At 35.6% G+C, this 19658-nt stretch overlaps 1 protein-coding gene across 1 annotated transcript in view; it reads left to right on the forward strand.

Moving 5' to 3' along the window:
- Positions 1-19658, forward strand: part of ARHGEF38 (Rho guanine nucleotide exchange factor 38) — a 164889-nt gene that overhangs the window by 108850 nt on the left and 36381 nt on the right. The window contains exons 4-5 of the mRNA XM_059924208.1: positions 1820-1967; positions 8618-8635. Coding sequence (XP_059780191.1) covers positions 1820-1967; positions 8618-8635 — 166 coding nt within the window. The remainder of the gene's footprint in view (positions 1-1819; positions 1968-8617; positions 8636-19658) is intronic.

The following is a 19658-nucleotide window of genomic DNA, read 5'->3' on the forward strand; positions in this document are numbered from 1 at the left end:
AGGGTCCAGCAGAACTCTGATGTGGGGAGGGCTAAAATCTAAGGGAAAAATGAGGAGAATATGGCCTCTAATCCTGGCTCTCCATCTCCTGACAGGACTTTGGAAAAATCATTTCTTTGTTTTAAAGTCAGATTTGTCCATCCTTATTTAATATGGATAAATAACCTCTTATCTCCTAATATGTATAAGGGGTTAAGCAGTTAATATATGCAAAACTTGTTGAAAATATAAAGCGCACTTCTATATCTGTAGGAAGAATGACTTGTTACTATAATAGACCCAGATTAGCAGGTCCATTATCACTTCCAATCAGTTCAGTCCCAAATCATTATCAACCCCAAACTGGCAATGTTTTGGGGAGCAGATCTATCACATCTTTCTTCTGTGTCTCCCAAATCATCTTAACACGTTCTGGGTTGGATAGTGGATGCATTTTTATGTGATGAAGTGGTGATTAAATCAAACTATTCTCCAATAGGTACTTGAGTCATCAGTTATAGACCCAATTTTATCATATATCAAAAAGGATTCCTTAAATACCTGGACATAATTAGCCCAGGTTGCTTTATGAACAGTCATAACACTGGTTCATAGTATTATCCAATTGAGTTTTAACAGGAATAATGACCAGTTCTTTCTATTATCACATGAAAGAGAATATTTTATTTCCCTCAAATCCACTGCTTGCCTTTCATACAAACTCAGGAAATGTTAGTAAAATAAATAGCGAAAAATAATTTACCTAGAACCCGAAATTTCACTCTTCATGCCTCTAACAAATTGACATTAACTGCTCCATTTTGAGCATTTACTATGTATGTACTGTAATCTGAACTTTACATACCCTATCTCTTTAATTTTATAATGACCCTGTGCAATTGGATCTATTATTGTCCACATTTTATAGATGAGGAAACAGGTTCAGAGAGCAAAAACTAACTTGTCCAAGTCTGTAGCACAGCCTGACCTGAACCCATACAGACTGATTCTAAAGTACAGCCTTTAACTGGTGTCAAAGAAAAACTCACAGTGTAAGAGTTGTGTGTTTAAGTTTTATTCAGGGACTTACTGAGGACTATAAGAGACGACCTCTCAGTGGCTCTGAGGAAACGATTCCAAAGAGGTGGAGGAGAAGCCAGTTTATATATGATTTTTTGGGCTAGGAAATACACGCAATCAAACATACATCTTGCTGAAAGATTACTGTTGGTCACAAAGAACAGATATCCCAAGTTAATGATTTTAGTGCTTTTCTCTGTATGGGAAGATGCAAGAATCTGGGGTGATTGAAAGGCTTCCTGAGACATACACCCAACCCTCTGAGGGTCTGTTTATCCAAAGCGACGAGTGCCTCATCCTGTTTTTCATCCTGGATTCCTCTCAGGGTGGGCAATTGCAGTGGGTGATGACTTAGCCCTCATAGAACCAGGTAGTGAGCGATGCCCTTTGTTTTTCTTTGTGTATCTTTGTTTACTCCAGAACCCTGCACACTAACCAAGGGCATAATCTAAGAAAGCCAGCTTTCTTTTTCTGCCCACCTCCATTAAGCTCATTATCCTTTGTTTTATAAAAGACAGGAGGGAAGGAATGAAAAAGGGAGAAGGGAAGGAGGAGGGTGGAAAGAAAAAAAGGAAGAAAAGGGAGGAAAGAAGGCCCCTCAGCGTCATCCACTAGGTTGGTGTCCCCCCCCCAACAATCTAGGTATAAAATGGGGCCCATCCAACTTTTTAACACTAATCAATGTTGTCACAAAATAAATATGTGAAGTGCCAGTTTGGTCTGACTTGATGTCATCTTGCCTTTGTTTTGCATTTATCAGGAGAAGTATTCTTGCAGATTAAAGGGCCACTGGAAGATATTTATAAAATCTACTGCTATCACCACGATGAAGCGCACAGTGTACTGGAGTCCTATGAAAAGGAAGAGGAGGTGAAGCAACATTTGAGCCTCTGTATTCAGTCCTTAAAGTAAGGCCTTTTCAAATGATGATTTCCATGCACTCTCAGTCGCCTAGCAGGGAACATTTTAACTGGATGTAGATGAAAGGTCTCCCATAAATCCTATGTTTTATGAGGCTTGCTGGGAGCTCTACTTTGTGTTCTCTTCATGAAAAGCTGACATGCCAGAAACCCTGATTGACTTGGTTTTTTTTCCCTGCAAGGATGACTAAAAATAACATGGGAAAGATACGGGGCTCTGTCGAGATAGAAAAATGCAATATCAAAAAATGAAATGTAGAAGAAAGGCCCCTCTTAAAGCTGTTGTTACTTGCCTGCTCCCACCTAGGTCAAGGAACATGTGAAACAGCCTGTGTCACCGTGGTCACGGGAGCACGTGGAATAACAAAGTTAGTGGGATGTCCCATGACCCTCTGAATGGCCCTTGCCATCCCCCAAACTCACTGTGGGGAAGGAGGGGAGATTGGCAAAGACAAGTCAGGCCCTGTTAAAGTTAGTTTCAGGAAAGTTAGTCACGCCTTCCTTCCTCATCTCTAAATTGTTGGTGGGAAGTGCTACCTAATGTAATTTTTTTAATCTGGGAGAAATATCTATTCACTATAAAAATCTGAAAAAGGGAGTTCCCTGGTGCCCTACTGGTTAGGATTCCGGGCTTTCAGTGCTGTGGCCCGGGTTCAATCCCTGGTCGGAGAACTGAGATCCCTCAAGCCGTGGGTACGGCCAAAAATAAAAATAAAAAAATCTGAAAAAAAATATAAGAAAGCATGAATAAGATAAAAGCCCTTACTATTCCATGTATTAATTCCTTGCTAACCATGAATTTAAAACCATAGTTTGTATTTTTTTTCTGATCTTATTTATATGCATAAATATGAACATGTGTTTGGGTTCTTTTAAATGGAATTAGTATCTTACTGTACCTCCAGTTTTCTACCGAATGAAGCTTAAAGCCAAAATGTCTTCCCTACTCCACATCTTACCCAGTGGTTCTATTGTGGTTTTTCACTTCTAAAGGTTATCCATTGTCAAATGGTCTTGATTAAGCTAAGAATTAACCAAGCAGAGAGAGCTATGGTGTATAAATCAACACACACCGACCAGTCTGATCTTCCCCTTTTATATACTCTATTGCAGGGGGGGCAGAAAGGGGGGTCTAATGTGGTACCACTGAATTAAGGTAAAATCAGGAGGCTAAATGAGACTACTCTGGAGAAAAGCCTTTCCAGGCTAGAACTGGGACTGAAGATGGGTTTAAACTGGACCCTACAAATTTCTTAAAATTAACTTTATTGCCCTCTACTGGCCATTAAGTTATTGCAGTTCTTTAACCATGTTCATGGTGCGGAAAAATAACAATTGCAAGTCACTAAATCGCAAGCATTTATTTAGCACCTGTGCTGTAACGAGCATAGATCTGGGTCCTGAAAATACAAAAATAAATCATACTTAGACCCTGCCCCCAAGCAGCTCAATATGATCAGGTGATTCTTAAAGATAATATGTGAGGAATAGCTCCAGTTCACTATTTCTCCATTATTGCTGTTTAGTTCAATGTTAGCAAATCAATTTAGATAAACCATGAAGTTTGAAGTTGTATCCATCTTAATAAATTCACATATTAGAAGCAACATCTTCTAAATTTACAGGTGCTTTTGCCAAGGAAGAAATAATAGTGTTATCCTGGGTGTGAATGAATACCTTTCCTACCTTAAACTAGTGGCAAGATCTAATCTAATTAATGTCTATCTTGAGCCATTTTCCTTCTTCAGTTTCCAGAAATAAAAGAGAGAAATCTTATAGCAAGTGACCAAGTAGAACCTTGAATCATCACTCTAACCCCAGCCCCAGGGCTAGAGGTCCACTCAGGGAGAGGATGTAGTTAATTTATTTTGGCATGTGCTTCTGACAGCTGACCAGAAGTGGAGCTGTCTGTTCAGAGGGAGATGAACAATAGTTTATTATTCATTAAGCTTTTGACTCCTAAGAGAAAGAAATTAACCATGCCAGAATATTCCATCAGGCAGTGTAGCTCAGTACCATACCCCGCTAAAACAGCTAAAGCAGAAGTAATTTGGAAACTTCATAAAATCCCAATTACTGAAAATTACTTTCAGACCCAAAGGCTTATTTGATCTTTTTCTGAAAGCCTTAAGTTCTTGTCCTGGTGATGTCCCAAATATTGTCTATTCTGCCCCATTCTGCTATTAGGGAATCATTTCAGGCATTGGAAGGTGCTAAGGTTTAGGAAAACACAAAATCCAAAGGAAATAATATTGGCAGGACTATTTCTTAAGGGAAAGAAAGTCAAAATAAAATAGTTTAAGTTAGAGCTGTTTTTCCCAAAGTTGCCTTTCCATGAAAATAAAGTTAATGATGAATTGTACTGGTCTGCCTGATAACTGAAAGCAGGAGAATTATTGACATTAGTATGATACTGACCTCAATTGAGTTAAGCTTTAAATTCTGAGAAACAGGTTTTCAAACAGGTTTATAGGCCAAAGAGAGTCTGGAACACCCCAAGGGCTTGGTTTCCCTTGCCAAGTAATCAAAGCTATTACTGGGGCTCTGCCTTTTCCTTGTGGCTAAATAACGGAGCCCAAGCACACTTGCCAATTTCTAATGAATATTAGGTGTGGCCTCCATTTTCTACCATGCTGGGGGGTATTGGAACAACTGGATTTGAAGCAGTATCCATGAAGAAGGTGGCTCCGTGCCTCAGAAGTTAAAGCAGATTTTAAAGCAACAGAAGTTGCATTTTATCCAAAATTATAATGTTTATTGAGGGCCTAATAAATATTTATTATAGGTACTAGATAATGTTGAAAATATCTCTTTTTTCAAATATATAAACATAGTTCTTGCCTCCTGGGAACATACCTTCTAGGTGGTAGATAAACAAAACCATCTGGAAAGCTTAATAATAATACAAGAGTTAATTTAAATAACACACCAGAAGCTGTCACGGTGAGGTACAAGACTAACTTCCAAAAGGAGAGTAGAGAGATTTCCCGGTTCTGTAACCAAGAGTCTTGAGCTCATAACATTTGGCTATTCTTTGAAGCCCATTATCCTTCAAAAGAGCAAATCATATTGGTATCCAGAAAATAATTTTGAATCCCTTTGAAACGTTTGGGCAGTGTTTCTTGGTGTGTGAGTTTCCCTTCACTGCACCCACCAGGGATGTGTAATAAAAGTGCAACTGCCTATGCTCTGCTCCAGACCAAAAAAAATTAGGATTGCTGGGGGTCCACTCCATGAATCTGCACTTTAACAAGCACCCTTGGGTGATCGTGGACACACACTCCAGTGAAGACCTACTTTAGAAGGAGAAATCATGCCCATGATACCCACTCACTGCTTTCCCTGAAGCACACAGGCTGTTTTCATGACTATAGATACAATCTAAGCAGTAATTTCAGGGTTCAGAAACCTTAAGAAAGAAAAAACTAAAACAATCCAGAAGCACAATCCCACATCTGCATCTACAGCTTATAAATTGGAAGTCTGCAAGTTTTTTATTTATTCAACAAGGAGTATTTACAGCGTCACATTAGTGACCCGTAAGATTACATGAAATACTGATTTAATACAGTTTTTAAACTTATGGAAATTATTTGCTAAATACCTAGTTACTTAACCTCTTTGGGGTTATTTAAGGTTTCTGCTCTGCATGAGGAAAGTGAAAAATAGAATAGCTATGAATGCAAGTGTAGCTATAATTAGAATAGGCTGTCTGCAGCCTCCTTTATCTGTTTTTCTAGTTATAAATACCACCAAATCCCTGATGCCTTCCAGAGGCCCTAGAGATTTGTTTATTTGTAATAGAAAAAGAATGAAGAGGCTTTTCCAAGTTTTTTGGTAGGTAACTGGAAGATGCATTTCTAACTTCACGTCTAGCTGTTATAAATTTATCTACGTTTTTCTTCTTCTTAACTGAGGCCACCATCCTCAGGAGGAAAACTTCTAACTTCTAGTCATCTGGGTGCTTTGGCTGCTCATATTACTGCTATAGCTTTTCCATTCAGGGAAGCTAAAAGCTCATGCAACACGACATCAAAGGAATAGATTTCAATTTGTCCACCACAGTTTATATTTCTTAATATTATTCTAGTGGGGTGTTCCAAGTAAAAATTAAAATCACTTTTGGAAACTCTTTCAGTTCTTTATTACATGATATCATGTTTGAAAAAAGACGATAATCCTTAACGGAATAGACACGAAAAAACTATTGTTAACTGTGAGTCAAATTATAATGACCCCATGAGGGTGTAAGGTGGGGTGGTGGATATATTGTTACTTTACCCCCCAAAGGGGTAAATGGACCCAATTTAACTTTGTCCTTCCTGAAATGTCCTTGGCTGGGGTTAACTTCTGGAAAGTTTTAGCCTAAAAGGGAGATTTTTAAAAATGATAAGCAAATAAAAAGGAGATGTTATAACATAATGCCACTATTCCACTGTTGGAAAACCTCAGGTTCCTTTTCATAAAATGTTATATTTACATTAAACACAGTGTTTAATATATGTTATAATATGTAGGTTTTATTTGGTTGAAGTAAGTGGAATAGAAAGAGAAAAAAATTTTCCATGTCTTCTCTAGGAGTTAGAAGAACAATCTTTTCTTTCAACTTCAAAGTATGTGTTTTGGTTCCAAAATGATTGCATCTTTCATTTGTTTGTTTTCATAGAAAACTGCATTCTTATTTTTATTCAACTTCTGTCCCAAATTTTCTGATCTATGACTTGCAGAGCAAAATAAGAAAAGGAAATTCCTTAATAGAAGGGGATAGAAATTGGTGAAAGAATGTGAGCTTAAAGAAAATGAATGGAAAGAAATACTGGGCAGGAGGGTAGTGGTGGTGTACTTTCTTTCATTGAGATAGAAGCATTCTTCAAACAGCAGTTAATAATTGTTTGAAATTGTAGCACCTGCTGATTTTTAAAAATTTATAACCCTCTATTGGATTCCCAACTGGGAGGTCTTGGATTCAGCAAAACCTAGTTATTTCAAGATGTCTAGGGATCCATTCGTACACTGTCTGGAGAGTGAAGGGATACTTGCTATACATATATGTATACCATTGTTTTCCACATATATAAAGTACTGGGATTAATTTTTTTTAAATTAAGCCCATGAAAATTTATGAAATTCAGCATAGGTAGTTATTGAATTTTTTCTCAATCATTGAATATGAAAAGACCATCTACTATGATGTGATGGGATCATGACATTTTTTTTGTATTGAAAACATTCATTGTGTTCCAAAAGACTGGAAACCAGAGGTCAAGGTGATCAGTTTATTAATACAGGCTATTACTTTATTTCTCTATAGCCACATGAGGCTTTCAGAGATAAGTTCCTATCTCCTTTATTCTTGAAATTTAACTTGAAAGATTCCCACTTTTTTATTGTTAAATTAATTAATTTGACAAATACGTTTTGTGCTACTGTGTGCCAGTCCGCTTTTCAGGTACTGGGGCTACAACGGAGAACAAAGCAAGCATAAATCCTTGCCCTCCTTGGCATCGGGAGGTGGAGAGATAGACCAGAAACCAAATAAACATATAGTATATTAGAAAGTGACAAAGCGTTATGGGGAGAAATAAAGCAGGGAATGAGAATAAAGAGTACAGTGACCACCTAGAGGGGTGGGATAGGGAGGGTGGGAGGGAGGGAGATGCAAGAGGGAAGAGATATGGGAACATATGTATATGTATAACTGATTCACTTTGTTATAAAGCAGAAACTAACACACCATTGTAAAGCAATTATACTCCAATAAAGATGTTAAAAAAAAATAAAATAAAAATTTAAAAAATTTTTAAAAATAAAAAAAAAGGGGGGAACAGTGGGAGGCAGGTACAATGTTTAAGAGGTTGGTCAGGGAAAGCTTCACTGGGCAGGGGCATTTGAACAAAGACCTGAAGGAGATAAGGAAGGAGCCATATAGATATCTGGAGGAAGGGCAGTCAGGCAAGTGCAAGGACCTCGAGGCAGGAGCCTGCCTGCAGGCTTTGAAAAGAGCAAGGAGGCGCGCAGTTGCCGCCGCAGATGGGGGAAGTAGCTGAACTATGGGAAATGAGGTAGAGAAGACGTGGAAGTAGAGGCAGATCGCGTTGCCTTGGAAGGACTTTAATTTTGCTTGAGCAAAATGGAAGCCACAAAAGCTAGCAATGCCGAGTGAAAGATTTTATGGGAATTATCTAATTGAATAGGTGAATTGTTTATAATCTATCTATATAAAAAACACTATAGACAGAGATATTATAAAGCACTTGATAGTAGTTTTCTGCAAGTCAGTAACACTTTCCTTTGTAACCTTGTTATCTCAATTTCTCCTAATTACTATGTTTAATAGATTTTTATTTCATAATATAAACAAAGATTAACATTTAAATCTATTTTCAAATGACTAAAATTTACAAACTATAATCTGAATCAACAGTTTTTAAACCTTATATAAAGTGTGAAACAAATATGGTGGATACATACTAAAAGTTTTAGGGCTATTATAAAACTAATTCTATAAAACCTTCATGAAAATGACTTATTGCATTATTTTACATAATAAAATTTTAAAACTTATATATAATGTTTGCTTATTACCTCAAATATCTAGATTTACATGAATTTACTTTTTGCTTTTCCTTTTCTTACAGGAAAATATACATGCAAGAGTAAGTACTTTTGTTTAAATAATAGATATCAAATGTTAAAATCATGGGAAAAAGCTGATGAATATTTCTGTGCAAATCAGAATTTTTAGTTTTTACAATGATGTTTATTGCTTTCAATAAGTCAAGATTCCAAAGACATTTACCCTAGATATTATTGGTGCATTTATTTCCAATTTGTCTGAGATGATCTTACATATTAAATTATTATTATGTGTACCTTATTAAACTTTTTAGAAGAATCTTGGGGTATAATTTACTTAAATCACAAGTTTGCTGGTGCCAGGAACTCTTTGGGAACTGCTTATCACACATATGTTTAGGAATCATTTTAATGTGTCCAAAAATGTTTCTTCCTAAGGACAGCATTAGTCTAAAAAGTCTCAGATTAATACCATAATGTTTTTGAAGGTTACATAGATTAATGTATAAAAGAAAAGCTTCCTTATGCATTACAGTAAAATATTCTGTTTCTTCTGATTTGGACTCTGATTTACAGAGAAAAAAATCATACACACACATACATAGCATGAAAATGAAATATTAAGATGAAATAATTGGTTACTAGGACAATATAGAAATTATCTTATAAAAGCAACACACACATACACATACTTTGCAAGATGTCCATTTTTATAGAAGAACAGCATGTCTAGTCTGACTAACATTGAAAAGAAGATGTTGATTTGAATATGAAGTCAAATTTACCAGGACTTAATAAAGCACGTGTTTGCCTTAGCATGGCCAGGAACTATCTGAAGTCCTGAGTTCCTAGTCTGCGTGTGTGTGTGTGTGTGTGTGTGTGTGTGTGTGTGTGTGTATACATTCTAAACTCCTGAAACTTTACAACAAGAAACACAAAATTTACGAAATAAAAATTATATTAATTTAAGCTGTAAATATCTGCCATTCATGCTTTGGTGCAGAGCAACCTTGAGGAAAGACAAAATTCCAGGGTGAGGTGGAAGAATCAGGTATCATACAGGAGACCTGTAGACTAAGGTTTTATACCCCAGCCAAGCTGAGAAGTTAGTTTTTGGCATACCAAACAAGCACCCAGTTCTCTCACTTTATAAGCCTTTTCTTTCAAAAGGAAAAAAAATATCCTACAGTATAAACAGATATGATTAGATTTGTTCAAGACCATTTGAATTTGAAGAGGAGCATAATAGAATAGGGCCTTTTGGTCCTTTCACACACCAGAGCTTTCCTGGCTTCTCTTCAATGACAGTTGATGGTATTGGAGGGGTGGGGGATTGCTGTCTCATTATAAAGCCTGTGGCCCTGGCATTGTGCCTAGGACTGGAGATTCACAGAGCTGGGGATGAGAGCAGAACTTCATATGCTACACATCTATTCTACGCTTACGATGTATGCTACACATATGATGTATGCTACACATAACGATGCTACAGAGAAACCCAAAACAATGTTGTGGCCAACCCAATACTTAGATTTCTTTTCCTAGAGCTTAGGTCTTTATAACCAAAGACTGAGAGACAGAGACAGACAGAGAGAGAGATTCAGAGAAGGAAAGTGAGCAAATCTTTTAATACATTAGCATGCACAGGCTCCTACATACAGAATACTTAAAACAAACAGTGCCTTGTATTGAAATGCTTGCTTAAAAAATTGCACTGGCTTCTGCGGCAGTCCTGCTGTGTGGGTGTTAGCAGGCTGCTTATGCCCCCCTCTAACCCATTCTATACATCAAGAACTCGAAAATAGGAAGAAGAGTCATAGCATGTGGCTGCATGAACACCAAAGCCACGTTTGCCATGAGTTATTTTCCTTCCTGTTTCTCTCATTCAGGGCAGGAGGCACAGACGCTGCTACCTGAAAGGGCAAAAGGCAATGTCAAATGCTATGTAATTGTTGGGCTCCTTAGTAACTAAGGCCAAGAATGTCGCAGCCAGAGTAGTGCATTTATGAGATGTGGGTTTTAAAATGGCTTCCAAAAAATGTCTTACTTATGGAAGCTGAAAACTGTCTTTTTTTCACAATCTGCATTTTAAAAAGTACAGAGAAAGGCAAAGACATTTAAAATTTCTAAAATGTTTACTTTGAATTATAATCTTATGCAAACATCAAAACAGTATTAAAGTGACAAGAATCATAGAATCTTCCACCAAAGGGTCTCCCCCAAAGCATGGGATACAAGTCCCATGTTCTAAAGCAAGAAAAATATACCTATTCTAAATTTACCTCCAGAAATACACTGTTTTATCTTCAATATTTGTACTTTTCTATATGCTTCTCTGCCTGACCAGTTATTTCCACCTTTGGATCTCAGGGTTTCAATCAATCTCAAAATGTTATGTTATTTTTTTCTTAAGTTTTGTATTTTTAAAATTATTGAAGAAACACTGAAAACATAGAAAATCGAAATGAGGACACGGAAGACAATTGGTAGTCACATTCCAGAGTGAACTATTTTAACATCACATGAGTCCCTTACTTCCCTGCAATTGTTTTCTCTACACAGACACCTGTTGACTAAACTAGGACGGCTATGTATTTCCTGTATGTCAACTTGCTATCTCTTTATCAATACATCATGAGCATCTCTCTATGTCAGTAAACATAAATCCACATTGCTTTATGACTGCATACTATTCTATCTGATGTATATACCATAATTTAGTTTACCAAACCCTTACAGAAACTTGAAGTGTGTCTGTCTTGCAAAGATTGACTTTACGTGTTCATTCTTATACGTGATCTTTGAATAATAGTTTAATTATTTTCTTTGGATGAATTTCTAAAAGTGGAATTGCTAGATCAAAGGGCTTTTGATACTTATTGCCAGATAATTAAAGAAAAGTTGAACTACTTTATAGTCCCACTATCATATATAAGTTGTCCATTTATCTACTACTTGCTAGCACTAGATAAAATTAATGTTTGTATCCTTACAACTTATGGCAATGTAATAGGCCAAAAGTAGCATTGTATTGTTTTCATTATCATTAAAAATAATCTTGTGTTTAACCATTTGTATTTCACCTCTAATGAATTATCTTTTTTATTGATTGTTCACTTTTACTGAGATGTTTATCTTTTTCTAAAAGATTGATAATGGCTCTTTAATTAGCAAGTATATTATCCTTTTTTCTATCTTATGTACTATGAATAATTTTTCCAGATTATCATTTGACTTTTAACATAGTGTATAGTTGCTTCTGTTTTCATTTTTATACATACAGTTTTACAGAGCTAAATTTTAAAATAGATTTATCACTTTTTTCTATTGTAGCTTTTGGATTTTGTATCTCACTTAGAAACCCCAAGTTTGTTTTAAACCGTAATCCCTTGTTTTCGCCAAGATCTTGTATAATTTCATTTTTAACATTTAAATCTTTAATCTATCTAGAAATTATTTTGGTGTAAAGAATCCAATTTTATTATTTTTTTATATGACAAGCTAATTATCACAATACCTGATATTGAATGGTTCCTTTTTTCCACTGAGTAGGAATGTCATATTTACCACATAATTTCCATACCTACTTGTATTTATTTATTTTCTATTTTGTGTTTGATTTCCATTTGCCCATATATGTACCCATACCAAACTGCTTTCATTTTTGCAGCTTTATATTTTAATATCAGGTATAACTAATCTCAGCTCAGTATTATTCCTTTTCAGAATTTTCTTGAATATTCTTGCATGTTTCCTTCTTTAAAAACTTTCTCTTTTGTTAAAATTATATCTACCCATGGTTTAAAAAGCCAAGTAGTTCTACAGGATTTAAGAAGAATAGTAGTCTACTGTATAGCACAGGGAACTATATTCAATATCCTGAGATAAAGCATAATGGAAAAGAATATAACAAAGAATGTATATATGTATATAACTGAGTCACTTTGCTGTACAGCAGAAATTAACACAACATTGTAAATCAACTATACTCCAATAAAATTTTTCTTTTAATTAGAAAGAAAAAAATAGTAGTCTCCTCTTCTACATGCCCCTAAATGCTCCTCACCAGAACACAAAATTTTCACACATTTTAGTTGACTATTTTGGTATTTATCTTCATGACTCCAAAAAAAATTTGGCTCTTCCTTTTTAGGTATTATGTATTGACTTCCCCCTATGGAAGACAAGAATCTCTCTCTCTTCCCTACCCGATCTCCACTACACACACACACACACACACACACACACACACACACACACACCAGTCCCATCTCACCATTCTCCCTATGTAGTTACATTGTAATTTGAATTAGAACAATAATCAGTGCTTGAATTATTATACATGAATAAATTTCTTTTCAGAGCTAAACCTTGGAATAAACGGATTACTTGTTTTTCTGGGAGTTAACTATTGCCTTTTTTCCCGCCTTAATTTTCTTTGTATTAATCATTAATGCTGAACTCACAGCCAGTCATCTTGAAGACAGCCAGGAGAATTTTGTATGCTATCAATTTCATCTCCCTGTACAAGCCTCTCCCAGAGCCTTCTGACCTTTTGAGTTTGGACTGATGACACTGGGCATCACTGTCTTTTAGGAACTCCCCTCCCATCATCTAGACTTTCTCTTTGCCTCTTTCCTGTTTTTAGTAGAGGACATCCTGCAATAGTTTCCCCTATTCATCAAAGAATGCATGGGAAGGAAAATTTTAAGAACTTTTATATCAAAAATGTCTTTATTTTACCCTCACACTTGATTTATATAGTTTGATTTCGTATTTTACCCTCACACTTGATTTATATAGTTTGATTTCGTATAGAATTCTAAGTTGAAAATCATTCATCTTCAGAATATAAAGGTAATTCTTCATTGTTTCTAACTTTCAGTATTGCTACAAGAAATGAAAATGATTCCTAATTGTTTGCTTTTAACTGTTTAGTTTATATGTTTCCCTGAAAGATTGTGGGCTTTTCTCTTTGTCCCCGATAATTTACAGTTTTATGGATTCCAAGGTGAGTCCGTTTCATCCATTGTGCTGTGTACTCAGTGAGTTCTTTCAACCTGCTAACTCATGTTCCTTGAATTATTTCATAGATGATTTCCTCCCCATGTGTTCTGCTCTCTCTTTCTGAGACTCTTATTATTTTGATATTGGAACTCCTAGACTGGTCTTCTAATTTTCTTATACTTTCTTCCACTTTTGTATTTTTGCTCTTCTCTCTGGAAAGTTCCTGAACATTTTCTCCAACACTTGTGAGTTTTTATTTCTGCTATTATCCTTTTAATTTCCAAGAGCTCTTCCTTAGTCCTCCAAATGATCTCAAGGTGCCATTTGTGTAGCACCTTAAGAATTACGCTGTTTCTTAACCAGGTTTTTAACTATTCCTTCTTATTCTAATTCCCACGCCCCTCTCCCTTCACTTCCATAGGTCTCAAAGACTCTAGTTAATGAAACTTTGGAGGAGTGATTAAATAATTGCTTCTCCATATTACTGGTTCTTTCTGGTCTGCTATATCAATTACCATTTGCTCATCTCCTTTACAGCCTCTAAAATTTGTTAGTAGTTCTGTATTTGTTTTCAAAGCAATTTTAAAATTATGACAAGTGTTATTTGCTTATTATTTGCATAGCAATATGCAGTTTCCTCTAAAGTTGACTTGTGATGTTTTAAAAGGAGAGTAAATTGAAAAAAAATTCAATAACAGTATAGATGGTTTGTGGCTTCTATAAGCTAAATATTAAATTTAAGATATTGTGGCCATAAAATAGAGGAAATTCAAAGTAATATGATCAATAGTTACATGATTAGTTTTCCTTCATTTTCTCCCTCAAATTAAGAAATATAGATATACCTCAATGTTGAGGTATATCTGACTTTTTCTGTTTTCATCACAGTTTTTTACATTGTTTAAATATCATTTTAATTTTCATTGTGCAACTGTTTTCTTGTATTTGATGCAAAGCTCTTTATAGCAAAACTGGATCCTGCTAAAACAAAGCCAGCTGTGTTTACTTGACTTTGTAATGTTCCAATAATAATTTGTAATGAGATTAGTGTAGCTATTTTCGGTACTAAATATTTACCAAAGTATTCATGATAAGATAGAGGAATATGAAACAGAATTACAAATTAATAACTACCTTAGCTTTCAGCACAATATGTATGGGGAATTGTTACGCATTTGGTTACTTTCTGCGGGGGAGGCGTGTGATAATTGGCTGCTTGGCTGCACTGGGTTATATCACACGTAAGACTCATCTGCCTGGCACAGTTGTCAGAACTCAGTCTTACTGGGAGGGATTAGATGGGGTGAGCGTTGTGGCGCTGAATGCCTGGAGTGTCGTTATCTAGGAGCACATCCTCTATCTTTCCTACCATATTCCTTGTCTGTGTGATGTAGATGGCAGAGCATCATTGCTCATCACTTGGGCAACTGTCCACCGTGCTTATCTGAAGACAAAGGTGTCTGGGAGATTTCTCATTTTTGAGAAAAGCTTTTTTAATATTCGCATCTGTGATGCTTTTAAGAGAAAGAGTCATCATTTATTATTGTTATTATTGTCATTTGAAACGTAAAAGGGAGAGAATAGAACTTTGATGCCAAAGAGTGATAGAAAAAGAAGTAATGATAAGATCTGGACAGAACTAAAGGGCCTACATTGTTGGGTTTTTTTATCTTTATTGGAGTATAATTGCTTTACAGTGTTGTGATAGTTTCTGCTGTATAACAAAGTGAATCAGCTATATACATATGTATATCCCCATATCCCCTCCCTCTTGCATCTCCCTCCCACCCTCCTTATCCCACCCCTCTAGGTGGTCGCAAAGCACCGATCTGATCTCCCTGTACCACACAGGTGCTTCCCACTAGCTATCTATTTTACATTTGGTAGTGTATATATGTCAATGCTACTCTCTCACTTCGTCCCAGCTTACCCTTCCCCCTCCCCATATCCTCAAGTCCACTCTCTACGTCTGTGTCTTTATTCCTGTCCTGTCCCTAGGTTCATCAGAACTTTTTATTTTTATATTCCATATATATGTGTTAGCATACGGTATTTGTTTTTCTTTTTCAGACTTACTTCACTCTGTATAACAGACTCTAGGTCCATCCACCTCACTACAAATAAGTCAATTTCATTTCTTTTTATGGCTGAGTACTATTCCATTGTATATACATGCCACATCTTCTTATCCATTCATCTGTCGAGGTTGCTTCCATGTCCTGGCTATTGTAAATGGTGATGCAATGAACATTGTGGAACATGACTCTTTTTGAATTATGGTTTTCTCAGGGTATATGCCCAGTAGTGGGATTGCTGGGTCATATGGTAGTTCTATTTTTAGCTTTTTAAGGAACCTCCATATTGTTCTCCATAGTGGCTGTATCAGTTTACATTCCCACCTACAGTGCAAGAGGGTTCCCTTTTCTCCACACACTCTCCAGCATTTATTGTTTGTAGATTTTTTGATGATGGCCATGCTGACTGGTGTGAGGTGATACCTCATTGTAGTTTTGATTTGCATTTCTCTAATGATTAGTGATGTTGAGCATCCTTTCATGTGTTTGTTGGCAATCTGTATATCTTCTTTGGAGAAATGTCTATTTAGGTCTTTGGCCCATTTTTGGATTGGGTTGTTTGTTTGTTTGATATTGAGCTGCATGAGCTGCTTGTATATTTTGGAGATTAATCCTTTGTCAGTTGCTTCATTTGCAAATATTTTCTCCCATTCTGGTTGTCTTTTCATCTTGTTTATGGTTTCCTTTGCTGTGCAAAAGCTTTTAAGTTTCATTAGGTCCCATTTGTTTATTTTTGTTTTTATTTCCATTTCTCTAGGAGGTGGGTCAAAAAGGATCTTGCTGTGATTTATGACATAGAGTGTTCTGCCTATGTTTCTAGGTTGGTTTTTTGACGGATCCTGATAAGCAAGAAAGGAGAGCAGTTCAAAGATACAAGTATATTCTTTAATATACCTGGGAATTTTTTTGTAATTAAAAATTTTTAAATATGTATATAATAATAGGCCACACTGATAAGCTATCTTATTAAAATTGAGTTTTGTTTGATTGAATTGTGTGATTACATCTATATTTTGATGGTATTTTCAGTGATTTTTATAAGACTAAATAAACTATTATTTGGTGATAGTAAAAAGGAAAACTCAGAAGAAATCTGATCTTATTCATAAGGATAATGATTTCTTCTAATCAAGTTAATACCTTCCATATTCCTGATTTGTTCTTATTTAAGGAATTATTTCTACTTAAGTGTCTAAATTGTTGAAGAATTTATGTTTAAGATGTAGAAAGGTGTTGTCCTTCGTATTCAAAGGTTTGGCTACTGATATACCATCAGTGAGAAAATATGTTTTTTGTCATTATTTTTTCAGTATTCATAATAGATTTACATTTTTTCCTAACCACTTCACCCAGTCTTCTTGGAAACCAGTAATATCTCTCTCTCCCTCTCTCCCTCATCTCCTCTTTGTCACCCTGTCTCCTTATTTCCCTTCCCCCTTCCTTAGTAGATTTGGTGCAAATGGGTAGGAAGTACAAGATAAAGTCTATCAAAGCAACTCTTTTTTGGCAAAGGAGGCAAGAATATACAATGGAGAAAAGAGAGTCTTTTCAGCAAGTGGTGTTGGGAAAGTTGGACAGCTGCACGTAAATCAATGAAGTTAGAACACACCCTCACGCCATACACAAAAATAAACTCAAAATGGCTTAAAGACTTACGTATAAGACATGACACCATAGAACTCCTATAAGAGAACATAGGCAAAACATTCTCTGACATAAATAATACCAATGCTTTCTTATGTCAATCTCCCAATGCAATAGAAATAAAAGCAAAAATAAACAAACAGGACCTAATCAAAATTTTAAGCTTTTGCACAGCAAAGGAAATCATAAACAAAACAAAAAGACAACCTATGGACTGGGAGAAAATATTTACAAATGATGCAACTGACAAGGGATTAATTTCTAAAATATACAAACAGCTCAATTTAATAACAAAAAAAACAAGCAACCAACCCAATCAAAAAATGGGCAAAAGACCTAAATAAACATTTCTCCAAAGAAGACATACAGATGGCCAACAGACATATGAAAAGATGCTCAACATTGCTAATTATTAGAGAAGTGCAAATCAAAACTACAGTGAGGTACCACCTCACACCAGTCAGAATGGCCATCATTAAAAAGTCTACAAATAATAAATGCTGGAGAGGGTGTGGAGAAAAGGGAACCCTCTTACACTGTTGCTGAGGATGTAAATTGGTGCAGCCACTATGGAAAACAGTATGGAGGTTCCTCAAAAAGCTAAAAATAGAACTACTATGTGATCCAGCAATCTCATTCCTGGGCATATATCCAGACAAAACTATAATTTGAAAAGATACATGCACCCCTATGTTCATAGCAGCACTATTTACAATAGCGAAGACATGGAAACAACATAAATGTCCACCAATATATGAATAGATAAAGAAGATATGGCATTTATGGAATATATATGGTATATACAGTATATATGGAATATAATGGAATATTACTCAGCCATAAAAAAGAATGAAATAATGCCATTTGCAGCAACATGGATGTAATTAGAGATTATCATACTAAGTGAAGTAAGTCAGAAAGACAAATACCATATGATATCACTTATATGTGGAATCTAAAATACGGCACAAATGAACATATCTATGAAAGAGAAACAGACTCACAGACATAGAGAAGACTTGTGGTTATCAAGGGGGAAGAGAGTAGGGAAAAGGAAGGATTGGGAGTTTGAGATTAGCAGAGGAAAACTATTATATATAGGATGGATAAATAACAAGGTCCTACTGTTTAGCACAGGGAACTATATTCAATGTCCTGCGATAAACCATAATGGAAAAGAATATATATATGTATAACTGAGTCACTTTGCTGTACAGCAGAAAGTAGCACAACATTGTAAATCAACTATTCTTCAATAAATTTTTTTAACTTAAAAAAAAAAGCAACTCTTTACTCCCTCGCAAACCTTTATCATTTATTTTGATTTTCCTTTGAAAAATGTTGCCGTTTGGTTTGATTCAGTCTTTGTCTCTATTACAGTATAATCATTTTCTCAACATATGAATAAAATTCAGGACAATTGTGCAATTTCTTTTTTTTAAAAATGTGGAATGTAAAATAACAACACATTACAGAAAATCTGAGAAATCTGTCACTTTGGTTTACAAATATTCATTGAGAGAATACTATTTGTCATGCTGGAGATATAGTGGTGACAGAGAAATTGAACATAAACTGGTAAATAAAGAAAAAGGATGATTCCAGATAGTGATAAGTGCTATAATGAAAATAAAATGGGGACATGTGACAGAGTGACTGGGGGGGGTGTGTGTGTGTGTGTCTGCATGTGTGCACTTACATGTGATAATCAAAGTTCCTTAGTTTCTCATTCATCAAATGAAGAGTTCAAACAGGTGGTCTCTAGGGTACCTTCAGGTCTTTTCTAATGATGCAACTTTTCTGATTTTGTTCAATGTTTTTTAGATCCATTTCACCATTTCAATTATGTGGTCTATTGTCCACCCATATAGTATTTGAAACATAGTAATTAAAGAATGAAAAATCCACCCATCAGGATTTGAAAACAGTGTCTATATTCTCTCTCTTCTAAATAAAAACCTAAAGGAAAACAAATGAGTGTATCCATGTATCAGAAGGGACTCAAAACACAATTTTCATCCATGTTCCATTTACAGTATCTCTTTATTTGCCTCTTGCATAAAGAGGCTATTAGACATCACTGCTTTCTGGCTGAATGAATTGAATACAGTGGGTTGGACAACTGCATGACCAAGCTGGTAGCTTTTTCATTTCCTGTGAACTACTTGGCCAGTTGGAATGGCTCTAGTCTCATCTCAGAAGCTCCGAAAGGAAGAGTCAGGGGTGAGTGCTCACTTTTGTGTAGCCATTTGAAGATCTGTGGGCTAAGAAGAGTTCCACATGGAAAGTCATGGAAAGTCATTGTGTAATAGCAATGATTAGTGATAGTGATGATATTAACAATATCTAGAGACTGTTGCATTTATTATAAATCTCT

This window comes from Balaenoptera ricei, chromosome 5 (assembly GCF_028023285.1).
Source record: "Balaenoptera ricei isolate mBalRic1 chromosome 5, mBalRic1.hap2, whole genome shotgun sequence".
Lineage (NCBI taxonomy): Eukaryota > Metazoa > Chordata > Mammalia > Artiodactyla > Balaenopteridae > Balaenoptera > Balaenoptera ricei.